General features: G+C 35.8%; 1 protein-coding gene across 1 annotated transcript in view; it reads left to right on the plus strand.

Moving 5' to 3' along the window:
* The window catches only part of ERp44 (Endoplasmic reticulum protein 44), a 229,172-nt gene that overhangs the window by 151,563 nt on the left and 55,102 nt on the right, over positions 1-22,507 (plus strand). Inside the window, exon 11 of the mRNA XM_090387925.1 lies at positions 21,258-21,357. Coding sequence (XP_090244051.1) covers positions 21,258-21,357 — 100 coding nt within the window. The remainder of the gene's footprint in view (positions 1-21,257; positions 21,358-22,507) is intronic.

Consider the following 22,507-nt stretch of genomic DNA (forward strand, 5'->3'; position numbering starts at 1 on the left):
AATGTATACTTTTTAATGCTGACATAGGTGATGTAATGTAGCTGAAGCCTTACCTTGTTACCTGTTTAGTATTGTATTGCGAACTGGTTTGTCTGTAAAAGTTGCCTCAATATGGAGGTGCATTTGCTACAAGAAATTAACACTTGAAAGTTTACTTTGCAAAAACTCAAACCAGAAAACAACTCCAAATGAATTCCACATTCACATGGGTGTTTTCTTTGAAGATGAACAAATACTTAAGTTTAGAAAGTGAGTAATGTTTTATTTAAAAATTTATATAATATCGGTGTTTAGATACACCATAGACACTCTTAAAAAAACTACAAAGTAGTTGTTGTGGGCATCATTTGCTCTTTCTCATATTGTGCTCTGCCTTCACGACGAGTTGCCATGATACTGCACTACCTCAAATAAGTAACGCTTCACTAATAGAGAAGACTATTGTTACTTATTCTCAGTGAGTACCACCACCCAGACATGTTTCAAGGCTATTGGCCTATCATCAGTGGGTGGGCAGGTACCCTAGTATTGCAGACATGACGACCCAGTTGTGAAGTTAATCGCACAATATGAGAGATGCCAAAAGGTGTATAAGATAATATTTAAAATAATTAAATGCACTTGGCATAATACTTTAAAAGTTTAGTATCTATATAATATCGGTGTTTAGATACACCATAGACACTCTTAAAAAAACTACAAAGTAGTTGTTGTGGGCATCATTTGCTCTTTCTCATATTGTGCTCTGCCTTCACGACGAGTTGCCATGATACTGCACTACCTCAAATAAGTAACGCTTCACTAATAGAGAAGACTATTGTTACTTATTCTCAGTGAGTACCACCACCCAGACATGTTTCAAGGCTATTGGCCTATCATCAGTGAACAATAGTCTTCTCTATTAGTGAAGCGTTACTTATTTGAGGTAGTGCAGTATCATGGCAACTCGTCGTGAAGGCAGAGCACAATATGAGAAAGAGCAAATGATGCCCACAACAACTACTTTGTAGTTTTTTTAAGAGTGTCTATGGTGTATCTAAACACCGATATTATATAGATACTAAACTCTTAAAGTATTATGCCAAGTGCATTTAATTATTTTAAATATTAAAAATTTATATGTAATGAATTGTGAATACATTGGTACTACTTCAAGCTGGGAATTTATACTTATCTATATCTTACTTTTTACATTACTGTTTATATTTTTGTATCTTACCATTATCTAGTATGTTCTCATAAACTGTGATTTTAGGTCATCCGTTTTTCTTTTTTTTAAATAAATGATTACAGTGGTGCATTTATTGCCTTTCAGGCCTTTTGACTGCAGAATTTAATAATACATATTGGGTAATGCACTAATGTCATTTTAACAGGCAGTAAATTACCTTCCTGCTGAGGAGGGGAATAAATATTCTTGAAACAGTGCTGTCTGGATGATGGCACTATACTGAGAATTAGTAACAATAGTCTATTTGGGAAGCATTACTTATTTGAAAGTGCAAGGCCAGGCAACTCATTGTGGAGGAATTGCAATGCAAGATGTTATAGTAATGGTCCATATTGCAAACTTTACTTTCTTCTTGAATTTACTGCATATTAAAACAATACTTTAATAAATAAATAAATAAATAGAAATAGACATGAAACCATATTACAGTATACCCTCAAAATTGAGAAATTTTTCTGAAGGTAGTCAGTTGTATAAGGACAGAATTAAAATAGACAGGCTGGATTTTAAAAATAAAAAAATAAAAAAAAACTGCTGGAGAGTTACTGTTGAGTGCCAATGCAAAATGCAACAATCCTCATACCTTGTATCTGTATTACTTACTGTTCAGATCTTATCTGGACTGTGATACCCCTGTTTATAGCTCAAGGAGAGCCGGTTTTTGTAATGGCTGTATCCTACATAACATAGTGCTTTACACATTGCCTTGAGTGCTTATAGAACATCACCTGTGCACAGTCTTATTCAGAGGCTTATGAACCACCTTATGAAACCTTTTCATTCTGAAATCATCTGTTAGGTGCAGTATGGCCACAGAAGCTGTTTCATTAAAACTCCCAGTAAAACAAAATCAACAACTCTGGAATTTTTAACATAATGAGACATTCCCATCTATTATCCACCACGTTGTTATCCGATCACTGTGCAATGGTTACTGGTGAAATTGGTGAGGGTTTTCTTCAAATAAAGAAAGTTTTGTTTACTCACAAAGCCGTTTAGATGAAAGTAAGCTTCATCATACATTCATTGATTGGGAACAGTCTCCCTCATGATGCAGTTGATTTAGCATTTCTTGACAAAAATTATGGGTAAGGAGTTCATAAGGTTTTAATTCTTGCAGTACCTTGTAAGGATGGAAATTTAAATCCTGGTGTGGTATTCATCATACAGTACTACTGGATAAGTTCATTGAGAGTGCATACACAACACTTTGGGCTCTATATGATGGATCCTGCATGTGCAATGATGTGCAGGCACTTCTACCCAGAGTCTTCTTTTTGAGAGCAGAACCAGTTTCTTCAAAATTATGTACCCATGTTTTTATGGTGTGAGCAAAACAGTACAGGACCTTGATGTTTAAGCTTAATGTAAACACAAAATAAATGTTGAGCTGCCTTGTAACTTCATTTTTATAAAATGTCTTGACAACAAAAGCACATTGTGCACAGTTCCATGGTTACATGGAAACAGTGCAAAACAGTCTAAAACTATTGTAGTCACCTTTATGAAAGCAAAATCTCTTCACATTGGCCTTGATTACGATTATATCTCTTAAATAAATATCCCATCAACAGATTATAAAATAATATTTTTTTATTTTTGGATGCTGATTCCAAATCTGCTTTTGGTTTTTCTCAAGCAAATGTAATTTTTGTGATGAGACTGGGTACATGAACATGATGAGGTTGATTATACTGTTCACATACCTTTTCAATCAACCTACATGAACATAATTATTATTTATTTATTATTGTTTATACATTTATATTTATATAATTGTTTAAATATATCTTTGATATTTTGTAATTATTTGATTATACATTTTTGAAAGTGTAAAAATCACCCCAATAAATTCTGTGTGTGGGGCTCATATAATTGTGACAAGATACAGTAGAGCATCAATAATTCAAACTAATTGGGACCGGGGATAGTTCAAACTTCCGATTTGTTTGGATTTTAGAAATTATCAAAAATACTGTTCTGGAGAGTTAAAAAAAAATGTTTAAGTTTAGAAATAAAAACACTAAATTGTACTTACATATTTTTATTCATAGGTAACAAAACAAATGGAACTTTCAGCTGCAATAGCACATACACATAGGCCCTTTAATAAAAATAATTACTAATATTTTGCAACACCATTTTCGAACTTTGTTTCTTTGCTGCCGGCTCTCCCCCCCTTTTTCAACAAGAGTTGGACAGCATTCAGTTTGTTTCTTGTACCAAGTCCTCATTGATAGCTCAGTTAGTAGAATTGCTGTCCTTCCCACTTTGGGTGGAAAAGACCCCGGTTTGAATCTGTCGGTGTGGGGAATTTTTATGGGTCTTTTTGCAACGTGGCTGATTAGTCAGTCTCGGGCAAAGGCAGCATGGGTTTTTTTCCTGGAAACTCTGGTTTTCCTTCCAGCAAAACATAAAATTGACCACAGAACACAATTTTTCCAGACAATATAGATGGAGCAACATGGCCTTAGTCACTGATGCTTCTAAAACTCTACTACTACATCAACAACAAACGGGATGGGTCATTAACTGTTGTCATAGTTTTCCTTTTTTTTACAACATCATTTGAATCAAGTTTTGTACAAACTTTAAAAACAAGGAAAAAATTTTAATGTCTGTTGTGGTTGCTTTTCCAACCTCGCAAAATTTTGATAACAAAGACCCAATTTCTCCCTTTGAAAGTCTGTTTAAAATCTCAATCTTTGATTTAATTGTTAAAAATTTCTGCTAACCTATGGATAATATTCTTCCAGTTTACACTTACGCACATAGCTTAATTAATATCATTTAATTTTGTTAATTGATAAGGTAATTAAAGTGTAAATTTATGCTTTATTTTCATTTTTATAGCCTGTGGATAACATTCCTCTGATTTTTGCTTATTAGGATTGCCATTTAATAGAATCAAAATTCAATTCACAAACATGATCAACAATAACCGATGCTTACTGTAATTATTTTATGGCACTGACATGAAAAAAAATTTCTGGCTTGTTTAGATTATTGATGTTTCAAATTATTGACTTTTGGATTTTCGATGCTCTACTGTATTTGAAAAATTTACAGCTACACTTTGGCTCTCCTCTAGGCAATTGGAATAAAGCATTGAGCACCATATTTGTACTACTTGTTTGAATGGATTATGTGATTGATTGAACAAAAGGGGAAAATATTTGCCATTTTCCATACCTATGATGTGGAGAGAGCTAAAAACCACAATGGTAATTGTTACGATGTTTAACGTCAATGTAACTGGATTCTCTGTGAAGGATAATCACACAGTTGTTTATCCCAACTTTCATTCACCGAGACCAGTGCCTCATGATGATAGTATGCCAATTCTGGTACCTCACCAGCATGGACTGTATTCTTTAGAAGAAGAAATGGAATGCAATGAAGGTGTGATTAGCAGAGACATGAGAATTTTGGTTGGTGCTGTTTACCCATGATGAACTGTATGGCTTCATTAGTCATCTATCCCTCTCCAAAGATGAAGCCAAAATTCTTGCCTTGAGGCTAAAGCAGAAACACTTGGTTAAGAAGAATATCAAAGCTCCTATTGAAAACTGAACCAGGTTTTGGTGGCGTTCGTTACAGGAAACAGTCTATTCTGATACTGCTGTGATATCAATAGTGTTTAGAGAATTGTCACATGTACCCACTACATCTGACTGGCACTTCTTTATCCATCCTTCGCAGCAAAGTTTGGCAGCTGTTTCCTTGCATAACTGGAACTTAAAGCCATCAGTCCCCCTTTGCCCACTCAAAACCACTAGCACTCTATATCAGAATATACATACACCCACCCTTCATCTAAAGGAAACATCCTGTAACATAAAGATACTACTCAAAAGTAATTCAATACGGCACTCATCAGTGGAATATCTGTGGTGAGCTCAGAGTGATTGGTATGTTGAGGATGCAAGGTTCACAAAAATATCACTTCCTATAACCATAGGAGAGTCATTCTCCTGCAGACCATTACATCAGATGTGACTGGCCTCAAAGAACAAGTCAGGAACGAGTAGTGTTGCAGCATGTTCCATTAGTGCAGCGTTTCCCAAACTGTGGTCCGCAGACCCCTGGGGGTACGTGGACCAGTTCCAGGGTGTCCGCAAAACGTACCCTCTGGAACTGGTCAAATTATTTGTTCTATGCATAGCGAACTGATAATAAGAATCAAGTTGAGTCTTTTTAAACATAAAAGTGTGAATTTTCTTTTCAGAAAACCTAGTGTTCACACACACACACACACACACACACACACACACAGAAACATATGCATATAGGGATCTGCAAACTTTTTTGATTTTTGAAGGGGTCCGTAAACTTTTTTGATTTTCTAAAGGGTCTGTAGATCTCAGTAGTTTGGGAACCACTGCATTAGTGGATCCAATGAAGAGTTTTGTGAATGCAACGTATAAGATGAATCTGAGAGGATTTCATTACTTAAGTGAGAAATTTCCAAAGATTATTGCACTGAAAATGAAAGAGGGAATTTTTCTGGGTCTCTGTATTCGAACTAAAAGCATGACAAGCTTTCAATCAGTTCTATGGAAACTTTTTTCTATAAAGATAAATTCAGAAACTGCTTGATGTATACAGGGTGTTTCAGTTAAACGTTTCAGAACTTCTAAGAGGGGTAGAGTACATCCTGACAACTCGAAATCATATAGCAATGTGGGGTCGGAAATGCTTTCCTGAAGCGGTGTTGTACACAGAAGCACCATAAAAAGAAAAGAGACCGTAAGTGAAAAATCGTTTTAATAATGCATGAAAAGAAGCAAAAGGTACATGGATTAAAGTAAGTGTTCGAAGTTTCTTCCACGGGCTACAATGCACGCCTCACATCTCCGGCGCATGGACATCCGAACATTCTGGAATACTCCAGGCGAATTTCGAATTTCTTCGGCAGCTACTGCGATTCTTGCAACCAGCTCCTCAGCATTGTCAACAGGGGTGTCATAAACTAGCGATTTCATATGACCGTGAAAATTCCTTCACAAGGGAAGGAATTTTCAACACGCATAACGACCATATCTGGGCGGTCGAGAACCCGCATGCAATACGACGTCGTGCAGCACAGATTCGATTTTCGGTCAATGTATGGGCCGGTATTATGGGAGATCACCTCATCGGCCCTTACCTGTTACCGTGTCGTCTAACCGGACCTATCTACTTGATCTTTCTGCAGCAAGTATTGCCACAACTTTTGAGAGATGAACAGATTTCTGCATCGACGCAACAGACAATGTGGTTCCAACACGATGGAGCCCCTGCCCATTATAGCGGAGATGATCGTAACTACCTGGATGTCACATTTGGTCAACAGTGGATCGGACGTGGTGGTCCCGTGCGTTGGCCTGCTCGGTCACCCGACCTATCATGTCTTGATTTTTATTTCTGGGGTCATATGAAATCGCTAGTTTATGACACCCCTGTTGACAATGCTGAGGAGCTGGTTGCAAGAATCGCAGTAGCTGCCGAAGAAATTCGAAATTCGCTTGGAGTATTCCAGAATGTTCGGATGTCCGTGCGTCGGAGATGTGAGGCGTGCATTGTAGCCCGTGGAAGAAACTTCGAACACTTACTTTAATCCATGTACCTTTTGCTTCTTTTCATGTATTATTAAAACGATTTCTCACTTACGGTCTCTTTTCTTTATGGTGCTTCTGTGTACAACACCGCTTCAGGAAAGCATTTCCGACCCCACATTGCTATATGATTTCGAGTTGTCAGGATGTACCCTACCCCTCTTAGAAGTTCTGAAACGTTTAGCTGGAACATCATTTCTTGCATTTACATTTTGACTCCTTTCCTGAAAACCTTATCACAATGAGTGACAAGCAGGGGGAACAATTCAACCATGACGTTAAATCAATGGAATTTACCATGGAGGTTTCTGAAACAAATGTGTGTTGGAAGGTTGCTGCTGGACATTGAACCATAACATTCCAGGCACAGTGTACCAAAGTAAATCATCTGCATGACATTTTTAAATTGTGCATACTTTTAACAATAGGTTATTGGGTTTAAACTGTAAAAGTGATAAAAATGTACTTGTAACCAGTCCTGTGTGTTTTGTGATGAAATTGTCTTAATTAACTTGTATTGAAACAAAACAAAAAAAAAAAAAAAAACAGCTCTGTATTATGAAATATACATTGGATAGTTACTTTATTAGATCGATCTACCTAATAGTAAGTGGACTGCATTATCAGCAGTCATATTACAAAACTATGTGTGCTAGGAAAAGACTCAGAACATGTTTGAAATCGGGCACACAGAACTGGCTTAGAAAAGTGTTTATATCTTTGATTGGGGTGGGGGAGTTTCTTTTGTTGACCAGTGTAATCACATCAAGTCTTGCTTTCACATATTGGTTTTCTAATGTGCTGTTGCAGAAAATTTTTTTTAGTGTGGTCTGTGCTTGCTAACAGGAGAGATGGTGTCTACAGGAATAGGATACACTTAAATAGAAAGGGTGCAAGAATATTTGCTTAAATTTCCTTTTTTTTTTATATATATATTTGCTATTGAGGCAGTGTTAGGTGGGTCAGAAAACTGATTGCTTGGGGGATTCACAGACTAAAAGATTAACAGTAGCCGCAGGCAGAGGTGAAAGCAATTCTTGCACCTTCTATTGTAATGAGCAGCAGCCTAGAGAGCAAGTTGCTGGGGACTTCAAGAGCTGCTGGGATCATGGAACAAATAAATACATGGACTGTGTTACTGTAACTAAGAGTAAGAACAGGTACATGTATACTTGCATGTACACCAATGCTAGACGTATAGTAAATAAATTTGATTAATTTGGAGTGCGAATCAAGGAATCAAAGGATATTGTTGGGATATCAGAGACATGGTGTCACACAGATATAAGCAATGCAGAATTGGAATTTGGGGAGTACAATATATACAGAAAGGATAAACAGGGTAGGAAAGGAGGAGGGTTTATGCTGTTAGTTAAGAAACATAAAATCTAAGGAAGTGCATCCAGTTGACATAGGTGGACTGTGCAATGTTGAGTCAGTTTGGTGTGACATAAACACTGGGAGAGGGAAAATGAGAGTAGGAGTTTGTTATAAGCCTAATGACTGATGAGTACAGTGAACAATTGTGCAGAGAAATAGTGGGCCATTAAATCAGAATGTCTTGGAATGGGGGATTTTAACTTTCCAGATATCGACTGGAACTTATGGGTTGAACACTCGCACGATGGCAAGATTTTTGTGGATTTATTGGAGGATAGTTTTCTACAGCAACATGTTCGAGCGGCGTTGGGAGGAGGTAATACTCTTGATCTGATTATCAGCAGTGATGACTCGAGCATTAGGGATTTGCAGATAAAGGAACCACTAGGTGACAGTGATCACAGGCTACTGATGTGGGATTTACTTAAAGATGTAACTACCATCAAGGGTAAAGGGAGGGATTTTTTGTTTTCGTAAAGGTGACTACAATGGTCTCAGGCAGTTCTTGAATTCTATACAGTGGGATCAACTGATGATGTTAAAACAGTGAATTCTAAATGGGAGGCCTTCAGGAAATTAATCTTGGAAGGTACTAGGCTTTTCATACCAACTAATACTGTTCCAAGATTTAGGCCTAAATGGATGTCTGATGAACTAATAAGGCTCGTGGCAGAGAAGAAAAATGCATGGGAGCATTTTTCACAGTGACACAGAAGCCTATGGCAGATATAAGCTAGTCTGAAATCAAGTCACAAAGGAGGTTAGGCAAGCCAAACTGATTAAGAGAAATCCTTGGCAAGGGATGCAAAGACTTTACTTATGTAAACTCTAGAAGGAAAGGGATGAATTAGATTGGTCCACTTGATATTGGTGGTTCGACTGTTGATGATCCTGCTCAGATAGCTGACAAACTGAAAGAGTATTTTGCATCTACATTCACACATGAGGAATTCTGTAAGGAAGGGGAGGACAGAAGTTTACTAAATTCTAACAGGGAGCTAAATGATTTTGCAATAAGGGAGAACAGAGTTGAGGAGAAATTGTTGAAGTTAAACATAAAAAAGGCAGATGGAATCTATCCAGTTATATTGAAGGATGCAGTGAGGGAACTAAGCAAACTCTTAGCCATAATTTTGAGAGCATCCTTAGATTCAGGGGAGGTCTCCATGGTCTGGAGATATGCAAATGTATCCCAAATTTACAAAGGGTTATGCAAATAATTATAGTCCTGTTAGTTTAACTTCTGTTCCGGGGAAAATAATGGAGTCACTGGTTAAAGAAGTGATGCAGGATCACCTAGACGAGACTGCAGTAATAGTTCAGACACAGCATGGGTTTGTTAAGGGGAATTCTTGTCTGATCAATTTGATTGGATACTTATGATGTGATCACAAAGGAACTGGAAGCAAAAAAATAATTTTGATATATACTTGGATTTCAGGAAAACTTTTGATACTGTTGCACTTGGAAGACTACTGTAAAATTGAAGCTGTATGGCATTAAAGGCAAGTTGCTGCGATGGTTGAGTGAGAGATGGCAGAGAGTGGTAATAAATGGACACTGCTCTACATGGACTAATTAATGTTATTAGTGAAGTCCCCCAGGGCTCAGTGCTGAGCCCATTATTGTTTTATGTATTTATTAATGAGATCGATGAAGGTATATCAGGCTTAATGTACAAGTTTGCAGATGATACAAAGGCTGGTAGGGTTGTTAATGATAGTAAAGACAGTATGCTACTGCAACAGGATCTAAAAAAGTTAGGTAGATGGGCTGATAAGTGGCAAATGAAGTTTAATATTGACAAATGGAAAGTACTGCATATGGGCAGCAGTAACCCAAAGAGAAATGTACCAACTGTGTGTTACTACACTCAGGGAGGTGGAGAATGAAAAAACCTGGGGGTAATTGTGCAGTCGGATATGAAGTTCTCTGAGCAGTGCAGACGAGCTGCCAGAACAGGTCATGGAGTTTTGTCAATAATATATAGGAACTTTTCTGGCAGAGACAAGGAAGTGATTATACCTTTGTATAAGGCAATGGTCAAGCACACCTTGAGTACTGCGTACAGGTCTGGAGGCCTCATTTTAGGAAGGATGTGGAGTTTCTAGAATGAGTACATAGGAGGGCAACAATATTGATGACAGGAACAAAGGGGTTCTCTTATCAGGAGCGGCTTAAATTCTGTAAGTTGCAGCGTCTAGAGACTAGGCACCTGCGAGATGATCTGATTGAGGTGTACAAGGCCTTGAATGGTTTGAGGAGGCTTAATGCTGAAAGGATACTTCCACTTGCTGAGATTAAGAACCTAAGGGGGCATAGATTCAAATTGAGGAAAAACAGTTGTAGAATAGATGTGTGGAATTTTGTCTTTAGCCAGTGGGTAGTTGGTTGCTTGAACAGACTTCCATCTGTTGTGGAAATTGATAGCCTAAATAAATTCAAGGCTGAACTAGACAAACATTTGGAATGACCAGATGGGTGAAATGGGAAGGGGTTTTTTTTTTTTTTCTTGGCTGATGCTCTATAAGCTTGCTTTCTTGCATCATATGCCTCAACTAATGCTAAAACAAAAATCCAGAAAAGTTGTGCTAGGGCATGTGTAGCCAATCTGTAAGTTCCTGTAAATATCTGGACAACTAAATTCCCTCATTATAATACATTTTTGTTTATTAGCTTATTCCTGTCTGTATACAGTAGAACATCGATAATCCAAACTAATTTGGATCGGGAATAGTTCCTATTTCCGATTTGTTTGGATTTTCGAACTCATTAAAAATACTGTCTGGAGACTAAAAAAAGGGAATTTAACAAGTTTAGAAATAAAGTCTTATGTTGTACTTACGTATTTTTATCATAGGTAACAAACCAAATCGAACTTTCAATCACAATAACACATTTATAGGCCTTTCATGAAAATAATTACTTATTTTTTGCTGCACCATTTTCAAACTTCATTTCTTTGCTGCCAGATCTCTTACTCTTTTCAGCAAGAGTAGTTGAGTTGGACAGCATTCAGTTTGTTGCTTGTACCAAGCCATCGCAGTCTCCTAGCACGGCGAATGCCTCAGCATGCCGTAGACCATGTGTTGACTTAATTTTCTTCGTTGTCATCTTTGTCCATATCATTTTCAGGAGCTCCAGTTTCTTTCACATTCACAATTTCATTTTCGTAAAACAGGAAACCCTGTTGCAACAAAATCATTTTCCAGCCACTGTCTTGCATCACCTGCATTGCAATCTTCAAATCCAGGGATTGACTGAAACAAATTGATCATCTCATTCAGCATTTGTCCATCTCCTACAGTTTCTTCTGCAATAGGGCACAATTTTTTCCAAGTAATTTTTTAAATTGTGCGTAGTGAGTGATTCCCACGTGTCAGCTGACATGTAGCAGCTGTCCTTGAGATTGAGCTTTTTCGAACAAGCTAAGATGCTTTCTTTATTGTTTTCTGCTAAAAGTAAACGATTCAAGACTTGTGTTTTGTAGATCCTCTTCAACTTCTTGATGACTCCATGTTCCATCGGTTGGAGGAGTGAGGAAACGTTCGGTGGAAGAAACACGACCTTGAATCCATCGTCTTATTTTGTTTAATGTTTCCATTGAAGGATGTGATGGCACATTTTCTAGGATAAGCAGGAACTTGCCCATTTTGCCTTTTGTTTGAGATACTGCTTGACATTCGGGATAAAATGGTTGGTAAACCAATCAGTAAACACTTCTGAGTTCATCCATGCATTTTTTTGTGCTTTATAACTTACAGGGAGGCAGGAGACATTATTTAAAATAACAGGGGTTTCTTTGATTTTCCTATCAATGTCAATGGCAAAGCATGAGTTCCATTGGCATTAGTGCAAACCATAGCTGTAATTCTCTCTTTACTCACTTTAAACCCAGGAGCAGCTGTTTCATGAAGAGATGCAAGCGATTTTCGAGGCAGTGACTTCCAGTTTATTCCAGTCTAGTCAGCATTGTACATGTCATCTTTGGAATATCCTTCACTTTCCATAAGATTGAGAAACTTTTTTTTAAATGATTCTGCTGCAGCAAAATCACAAGATAAAATTTCCCATTCAATGTGAAGTTCTCTAATGCCATGCCATGCCATGATTTAAAGTTTTTTAGCCAGCCTGTACTGGTTTTAAAATCTGGGGGACCACCTAATTTTTTTGTTGAAATCCAGCGCCTTTTCACACAACAAAGGTCGAAATATGGGTTCTCCTAAACTTCGTCTCTGTGTGAACCACAAATAAACGGCATCTTTGGGGGATGGGGCGTTAGCTGTTCTCATACATTTGTTTTTTTTTTTTTTTTTTTTTTTTTTGCACTGTCATCTGAATCAAGTTTTGTTGCGATCTTTAAAAATTTTTTCCTTGTTATTTTTAATGTCTGTTATGGTTGACTTTCCAATCTCATAAAATTTTGCTAATGAAGACCTGCCTTCTCCCTTTGAAAGTCTGTTTAAAATCTCAATCTTCGATTCAATTGGTAAAAATTTCTGCTTTCTTCTAAAAGAAGACGCCATGACTACAATACAGTAAAATAAAACACTGTAAATAAATGTTCAGAATCTTTTCTTCGTTTTATATCCAGTGGTGTGTTGGAGCCAGCTTGCACTGGCTCACATGAGCTGATTGTTAATTAATTTAAGAATTTTGCTAGCCTGTTGTTAAGCTGACAATGGCTATAAACTGTAGAGTGGAACACACTTCAATCCACAATGGCTAGCAGCATTTGGGCCACGAAAGAGAGATCTTTATTGCAACTACATGACGAATACACAATATACACTGGTGTTCAAAGAAAGTGCATCACCCCTTAAAATTAATTGTCATCCGAATAACATAAGAAAATGCAATATTTCTTACAGATTGCATCAGATAAGATTGACATGCGTAGGTGATGATGTAATATTGCATCAGCTGCTACTTTCAGCTATATAACCACCTTCTGCAAGAGTTGAGGTCATTCTTTGTTTGTCAGCATGGCGAGTTAAGTGCAGTTAATGGCACAAAGAAAGAGTGCTATTGTTGCTTTACGTGAGGAAGGATGTTCTTCCTGTCATATTGCTTATAGAGTGTCTTGTAATCAGTCGACAGTGAGTAGATTTCTTTCCAAACTCAAGAATATTGGTTCTTCTGATGGGAAAAAAGGAACCGAACGCAAACGAGTCTCTACGCCAAAACAGGGCCGTGTTTTGAAGCGCTTATGCCTTAAAGGCATTTGGAATGAATGGAGGGGTGAAGTAGGAGGGTTTTTTTTTTTTTTTTGGCTGATGTTGCATAAACTTGCTTTCTCGCATCGTATGCCTCTGCTAATGATGAAAAACCATAAAGCTTCATCTGAGCTGAAAAGAGAATGGGAAGAACATACAGGAGTGGTAGCAAGTACAGTAACAGTCAGAAGGTGCCTCTTCAAAAATGGACTTGCCTGTCATCCTAAGAAGAAGCCCCTCCTCAAACAAAAAATGAAAAAAACCTGATTAATTTGGTGTAAGGAGCATGTCAAATGGACCCCCAAGCAGTGGAAGTCAGTTATTTTCTCAGATGAGAAGAAATTCAACCTGCATGGCTCTGATGAGAGACAAACAATTCGCTGTAGACATGGTTAAAAATACCAGCCAAATGATATGGGGATGAATTTAGTATCGCAGAGTAGGTCACCTGCAGTTTATAAAAGGTTCCGTAAATGCCAATGGATACCTGGCTATGTTGGAAGGCAGTTAACCAGTTGGAGCCAGCTTGTTGGCATCATGTGGAATCTGCAGTTGCCAGAAAGAAAGCAAAGACCCTTCGTGAAGCCAGCCGAGTGGGTAAAGTACCTGCCCGGCAACCCAAAGGTCGCGGGTTCGATTCCCGCCTCGGGCTTGGATCAAAGTACTGCAAAAACCTTTGGAGGTGCAATATGGCCACAGAAGCCAATGCGCCAACAACTACCAAATCAAAAAAAAAAAAAAAAAATCGTGAAGCCATAATTCGTGTTTGGAACCACAAACCATTTCAACCTGCCAAGTAACTGCATCTTTCAGGACGAAGCTGCTCCTTGTCATCGGGCAAAAAGTGTAAGTAGGCGCTTCTGTAGTTACTTTAGCTTCATTTCTGTGTTAGAGTTTCAACAGTAATGTGTTTACATTTGTTACAGGTGAAAAAATGGTTGGAAGAATGGTCCATTACAACTCTTAGCTGGCCAGGAAACAGCCCGGACCTGGATTCTATAGAGAACTGTTGGCATCATGTGGAATCTGCAGTTGCCAGAAAGAAAGCAAAGACCCTTCTTGAAGCCATAATTCGTGTTTGGAACCACAAACTATCAGTTGATTATCTTAAGAAATTTATCTTGTCAATGCCTCGATGGTGTGCTGCAGTCATCAGAGCCAGATGTGTGCTGCAGTTCACCAGGTTCAACTAAATATTAGTTGCACCTGGTGAACTTTTCATTTTGTTTTCCATTTAAAATGATAAACTGAAGCAAATTGAGGGCTTCTGATAACATTTCACCATAATTGTTGTATTTACCAAAACTGTTGCATAAAGGTTGCAAATGCTCATTTTGGAATATTTTGAGAGCACCTGTCAGTATTACTTAGCTTTGCCTTAACTATTAATAAATATCTTTTGTTTATATTTCTATTTGTGATGCTAGTCATTAATGTAACATGCCATCCCGAAAAAGGGTTAGAAATGTGAAATTCCTAGGTGATGCACTTTCATTGAACACCAGTGTAGACAGGTGTAAATAGAGTTGCAACTGTCCCTTCACAGCCAAAGGCCAGGAGCTCACATCTCATAAGCTTGTACAGTACTGTATATGGTGACAAAAATCTAGCCAGGGTGTGATAATTTCGGCACCCTTTGTGCTTCCTTTCCCCCACCCCTTCCCTAAGCGGCACTTTTTTCTTCCTTGGTGTGTCTGGTTTATCTTTGCCAGCAATTTTACAGGAATATTATTTCCAATAAAAATCCACTTAATTTTGCTTGGGCCACTCATTCTTAAGGTAATGACATTCCCACGCTTGATGTCTATCAAAGATTTCGCATTTCTAGAATTGTCGTGAGCCTGATTACGGGTTATTATGGTAAGAATAAATACCCTAATTGCAACCATAGATTGGCTACGGAAACAAGAGCTCAGCAAAAGTTAACGAAAACTTTTTGTGAGAATAAATTGGCTATATGGAAATTACAATAAGAAAAGTTAATATTTTATTATTGGTTTATATTTTTGAATTCCAAACTGTTGTAAATTAGTAAAACTTACGGTAAATATATACACACATATTCTTGTCTTGTTTTTTACCGGTTGTCTCACGTGTGTGCCGCTTCTTGATTAGACCGGGGTTTGAGCCCATGACCACCAAATATGGAGGAAGCGGAAAGGTCAGGGAATAACCACTGCATTATCCCCGGAGCAATATGGCCTTAGTTGCTAATGCTCCTAAAAACCAAATGACAAATGACATCTTAGTAGCAATTTGTGCTTGCCGCGTTCTTTGTTATTTAATCACGCTAATATCTTCTTTTACTGTTTTGATTTTACAACTCACCAAAAAATGCCAGTAAACAGAAATATCAGTTGCAAAGTGTGTCGAATAACAGATTACAAAATGTATATTTAGTTAGTACTGTATGTATATTAATTAAGCTATGTATGCAAGCGTAAATTTATTTTTCTTTTGGTGACCTGTGGATAATATTCTTCCGATTTTCACGTACCATTAATTTTGTTAATTGGTAAGGTAATAAAGGCATAAATTTGCGGTTTATATCTTCATTTTTATAGCCTGTGGATAAAGTTCCTCCTATTTTTCACTTATTGCAATTGCCGTTTAATATATCAAAGTTCAGTTTGCAAATGTGATCACAACAACCAGCACTTACTATGCAATTATTTTATGGCACCAGCATAAAAAAAATAATAATAATAATAAATAAATACTTGCTCATTCAGATTATTGACGTTCAGATTTTTGATGCTCTACTGTATTTGTTTGTTATACTTATTACAGTCATGTAGCCTGTAACATACTCCTTTTCTCCCCCACCCCCATTTTTTTCCTTCCTCAGTGCTTGCACCAAATTACACTGCCATCCCTGTCACCTGGGTGCACTGCCTTATATTTTCTGTGCTTTTAACCAAGGGCATTACTCCTTCCTGTCTATCCTTTGTGTAACATATTTAAATTCTGCTTCTTGCATGGCTGAGTGTCACTATGTTTCCATTATCCATAAAACTCATAGCTTTAGTGTATAAAATGTGCACCCATTTTGCTCTTAGTAACCCTAATACAGCTCATATATTTCTTTTTTGTTGAGAACCCCCAGTGGGTCTTGTAATTGCTAACACCTTGCTTTCCAGGCTGCTACATATCCCAATAAAAGCAATGCAACAATCACTTATATATCAGCTGTGGTTGCTATTAATCTATGTACCTCCCACCCCTCCCAAGCTAGCAGTTTTCTGACTCACTTAGCACTGCCTTGATAGCATCAGCAAATATTCTTCTACTCCTATTTAAGTATATCTCATCCATGTGAAAACTCTCTCCTGTTAACAAGCAGAAGCCACGATAAAAAAAAAAAAAAAAATCTAATCAATGAGTCTTGCACAGACCCTCCAGAGCCAGATCAGTGAATTCTGTTGTGTCAAACACTTTCATAATTAACTCTGACTTGGCACCTTTCATTTTTTTCTGAACATTGTCTTGTACTTATGAAGTAAGTTTTCAGCTCACTTATTCTTAACATTATTTATAATGATGTCTCATTTTGTGCCCTTTAATTTGATATACAGTAATCTTTGTAAAATGCAGCACTTTATAATCCAAAATTCTTTAAAATGTAGCACATTTTTTATACATATATATAAAAAACAGTATAATCTGCTCTAAAAACACTTCTGGAGTACAATCCAGAAATGTTTTTAGAGCAGTCCAGCACTCATCTCATTTGTCTTTAAGAATCCATGCAAAAAAGAGTGATATTTCTTTCTTTATAAAATGCTTGCAGGATATCTTGTTCTTTGATCTGTTTTTTTTTTTTCCCAATAGGACTTAAACAGTGCATAAATAATATAGTGGTGTTAATTCTTACAGCAGAAGGAACTTGCTTTTGCAACAAGTTCCATGGTATTGCACTGCTTCCAAACAGATGACACTGCAAAATAGGTTAATTGGTCATTTGTTTAAAAGCTGAGAGTGCTGTGACTGCCTGTTGTGAGGGATCAGTCAGTTTTGAAACTGACTGATCCTCATTGTATTGCAGGTAATCTTTAGTGGTACGTGCAGCACTCTGTGTTACCCTATTAACAGTACAGGCAGTGTCCGCTTTACGAGTTCCCAGGTTTACAAGTTCTTTTTTTCAAGTATCAGGTATCGACAAATCAAAAATATGAATGTTTATTGCAATAAATAAATGCTAAATATTCATGAATACTGCATTTCAAGCCATGCACATAGCTATACAATACACAGTACTACAGGCAGATGAGAGCATCTCACTAACTGACAAACATAAAGCATGCTGAGGTTATACAAGTGGTTGTGTTGCTCTCCATTTTTGCTGTCTTGTCTTATTTCAGACTTATCCTGCTTATTAATACTGTACAATATGCCAAAAAGAAGTAATACTAGAGAAAGTGACATTGATAAAAGGAAATAGCAAAGAGAAATAACATTGGAAACAAAATATGAGATCCTAAGCAAACATGATTTCATTATTCTTCATGATCAGTCAATAATGATAAAGAATAAACATTCTTTAATGTTTATATGACATAAATAATTTCTTTATTATTATAATTTGCTTGATTTTAAAGGCTGTGGTTTCATTTCTTTGGATAAATAAATCATTGTTTAAGCAATAAACTATTGTTTTGTTAACCTTTATATAAGGTCAATAATTTCTATGGTCAAATTTCATTGTTGAGAACATAACCTCTGTTTTTAACATTACGTCTATGAGAAATAAATTCCTGCTTTATGAGTTTTCCCTTTACAAGCGAGTGCTAGGAACAAATTAACTTGTAAAGTTAAGAACTACCTGTATTAATTAATTTGCTGTGTTTATTTTGTTGTTCACATGTTTCTTAAGGGTCAATTCGATGGTGATATAACCACATCTTCATTCCCCATAATAAATTTTTATCACTGAACAAGTTCATCTACTTTTCATTTATGCACATCACAGTTGGCATCACTATCTGCTTCATCACCAATCATTGACAGTAACTTGACCACTGTCACTACCTTTGACTCATGAAACCCACCAGCCAACCTGTGTTGACATAACAGTTTCATCCTTATATGCAGCTAATAATCAACGATGAATTTGTTCAGTTGTGAGATTTTTTACGGAACTGCCAAAATTTATCTGTATTCAAAAATTCTTCCATCTGAAAAAATGTCATTTGAAGATGAATAACCATGCAGAAACACAACTGTGCTTGCTAACTAGAAAATGTTAGATACATATACTGTAGAACCTACTAGGAACTTGCTTCACTGCCTAATACTGAGGTTTGAAGTAAAAGGCATTACTTTTCAGTCCACCCCACACCTAAGCATGAAGATAGCATAGGTATCAAAACAAATATATATAAATATATATATTTAAATAATGGCTTAAGGTTTAACGTAAGATAAAATAAGAAAAAAAATAAATATTAAGCTATCATTAGAGGCAGCAAAGTGCACATCCTCCACATGAAGCCCTGATATATCCGATAATTCAAAGATAATTCAAAATAAAACGAAATTAAAACATAAGCCAGTAGTATGGCAAAAATGTAGAACGAAATATTAACATAAAAATAAAGTAAAATAAAATGAACAAACAGGAAAGGGAAAGTAAAGGTAAACAAAGGGAAACAAAATATCATGATATTTTGTTTTGCTTTTAGTAGTTCTTTTAACCGCTTTTTTGGTGATATTTCACGTTTTTCGGAACTGGTACCTTCAAGGGGGATACCGCTAAATCATATTATAATTGGCATTATTTTAAATTTGACATCGGTTCTATTAATTGGATTTAAAGTGCTAAATTATATAGGGTACAATCGGTTACTGTTTATGTCTTATTACCTTTACTTTCCCTTTCCTGTTTGTTCATTTTATTTTACGTTATTTTTATGTTAATATTTCGCTCTACATTTTTGCCATACTACTGGCTTATGTTTTAATTTCGTTTTATTTTGAATTATCTTTGAATTATTGGATATATATATATATATATATATATATATATATATATACTATCATTGAATTATATTAAATAAAGTTAAATTATAATGAAATGAACTATTTATATCTATTCTTTCTTTTCTTTTCGTTCGATTGTTTATTTGGGTTATTTTTATGTTAATTTTCGCTCTACAGTTTTTGCCATACTACTGGCTTATGTTTTATTTTATTTTATTTAAAATATTGGATGTATTTCAGCTTCATATGGAGGAATTGCAAGTCGCTGCCTCTAATGAATGCTTATTTATTTATTCATTTCATTATAATTTAACTTTATTTAATATAATTCAATGATAGTATATATTTCAGCTTCATATGGAGGAATTGCAAGATGCTGCCTCTAATGAATGCTTAATTATTTATTTTATTATAATTTAACTTTTGTCAACATTTAATATAATTCAATAGTAATGGGTCAATATGCTAATTTAGCAACGCCTGTGCCGCCATCTATTTTCCTTTTTTCTTCTATATAAGCTGATTCAGCTTACAGTATGTCAGTGGTGTGGCTCTGCTCTAGAGTGCTGTCTGTTCTATATTTTATTTTTCGCTGCATAAGGACCACCGCCGTGCAAATCCTCTGCATTGGTGGATCGATCGGAGGAGGGAGCGTGAATTGGTACTTCGATCTTTTCACCATGGCGACGATTTGTATAGCGATTGAAATGCAGCGATTCCATGACCATTATTGGCCTCATGGTCCTCTGTCGATATGGGGCATGATGGTCAGTCTATTTTATTTTATTTTATTTTAATTTATTTTGATTTTGTTATCGTCTGGTAGTTCCTTTAACCCTCTTTTGGTGATATTTCACGTCTTTCGGAACTGGTACCTCTCGGGGGGGGGGGTACCGCTAAATTAATAAATAATTGGCATTAGTCTAAATTTTGTATAGTTTTAATTGGATTTAAAGTTCAAAATTATAAAGGATTTATGGGCTAATATTTATATCTATTCTTTCTTTTTGTTCGATTGTTTATTTGGGTTATTTTTATGTTAATTTTCGCTCTACAGTTTTTGCCATACTACTGGCTTATGTTTTATTTTATTTAATTTAAAATATTGGATATATATATATATATATATAAATATAAAAAGTTAAATTTTATTTTAGATTTCTTTGATATTAAAGGAATTATTATGGCTGAATATGTCTGACCAAATCAGACTGGCAATCAAACATACTTACATTGACACTGAAGTTCTGACAAGGCTGCATAGAAAATTCAAAGGAAGAGACCTGAACTGTGGAAGGATGGTTGGATGCTCCAGCACACAACGTGCTCTCCCCCCCCCCCACCCACCAGTTGTGGCCAAAAAACAAATCCCTCTATGTACAACCTATTTGCTAGATCTAGCCCTTTGTGACTTTTTCTTTTCTTTAAATTAAAACGTACTTCAAGGAACCCATTTTCAGTCCATTGAGACATTCAGCAAAAAATGACTAAAGTGTTAAAGTACTTACAGAAGATGATTTCCAGAAATGTAAGGAACAGTGTGTGCAAGCCAAAGGCAATTATTTTGAAGGGGATAATTTGTAAGGTATGAAATATTTCATATTTTATTGCAACAGTTGTGTTATTTAATAGCCTCACCTTGTAAAATCTCTGATTTATGTATATGTGCAAAGTTAACCTCTAGATTTATATATCTGCTGTTAACAAATTGAGAGTCAACTTATGCTTGGATAAATATTGTTGTGATTGGTTTAATACTTAAGAATTATTTTCAATCTCAATCTAATTATAAGAGTTTTTTTTTTTTTTTTTTTTTGCATTTATTACTTTTATAATTTATGGATATTTTTCCAGCATTCCAACTAAACTGAAGCAATTTGTTCAAGACTTATACTCTGGAAAACTGCACAGGGAATTTCACTATGGACCAGATCCCACTACTGATGAAATCCAAGTATGCATAATATTTGCAGTCAGATATTTGTCATTTTGTTTGTAATATTTATCTTAGTTGCATTCTTTCATATAAATATTAAAACAAAATGGTAAATTTTGTTTTAATATTTATATGAAAGCGATTTTAGTTCATTAACCTCTAGATTTATATATAAACTGCGTAAATGGCTTTAACATGAATATTTCATTTGACCAGGGGGACAAACTGTCCTAATTTACAATGACTTTAGCCATCGTTGACTGTTTCTCTGTAATTCTTAACTTTTGAAAAGTTGGTGAAACATTTCAAATTTTGTTGTTTGTGCATTCCACCTTCCACTTATGTGCAATGTCTGAACAGATTTGAGGCACTAGATGACCGAATAATTTTGGACATCTCATCTGTTTGTATTGACAGATTATAGAAAATCATGAGACCATAACAAAAACCTATGCTCAGGAATTCTCACTCTTGAAAAAACATATGCTAAATCACCTAGAAATCTGTCCTTTCTAATATTAGAAAAATATGCCATCAAGGATAATCTTTTAAATAGAATAAAAAGTTTGTATAAAAATGGAAATTCAGCAGTGAGCACTGAAGAAAGCATTGGAAAATTGTTTAAGGTTAAACTTGGAGTGAGACAGGACTGCACCTTATTAAAATTTGTTTCATGGACAATTTAGTAGTTCAATGTTAGTGAAAAATTTAGTATGTGAGATATAAAAATTGGATCATTATGAGTAAATGATATTATGCTGCTGAATATTTAGCTTCAAGAATATTACAAGATCTTCAAGAATCTCTGAATAAATTAGATATAGATTGCATGTGGTGCTACATTAAAATTAGATACACAATTTGAAAAGTTGTGAGACAAGACAAGTATAGTATGTAGAGTAAATAACAAAGCAGTCTTTAATGAAAGTGGAAGAATAGACATGGAAATTAACAGTAAAATAAGTAAAGCAGAAAGTGTAGGAATCCTAGTGAAATTCTTTTGGAGAAAAAAGAATTGATCAAAAATTAGATTCTTCAGAATTTGTTTTTGAAGGGGAAATAAGTTAGTTAATGAACACATTGTGTTACATTTCAGGCATATTAGTAAATAGCAATAACTTTTATGTGCAAACTGAGAAAATTGTTTCTGCACATCCATCACATTGCC

The sequence above is a fragment of the Mastigoproctus giganteus genome, chromosome 13 (genome assembly GCF_048544385.1).
Source record: "Mastigoproctus giganteus isolate SK-2022 chromosome 13, ASM4854438v1, whole genome shotgun sequence".
NCBI classification, from domain to species: Eukaryota; Metazoa; Arthropoda; class Arachnida; order Uropygi; family Thelyphonidae; genus Mastigoproctus; species Mastigoproctus giganteus.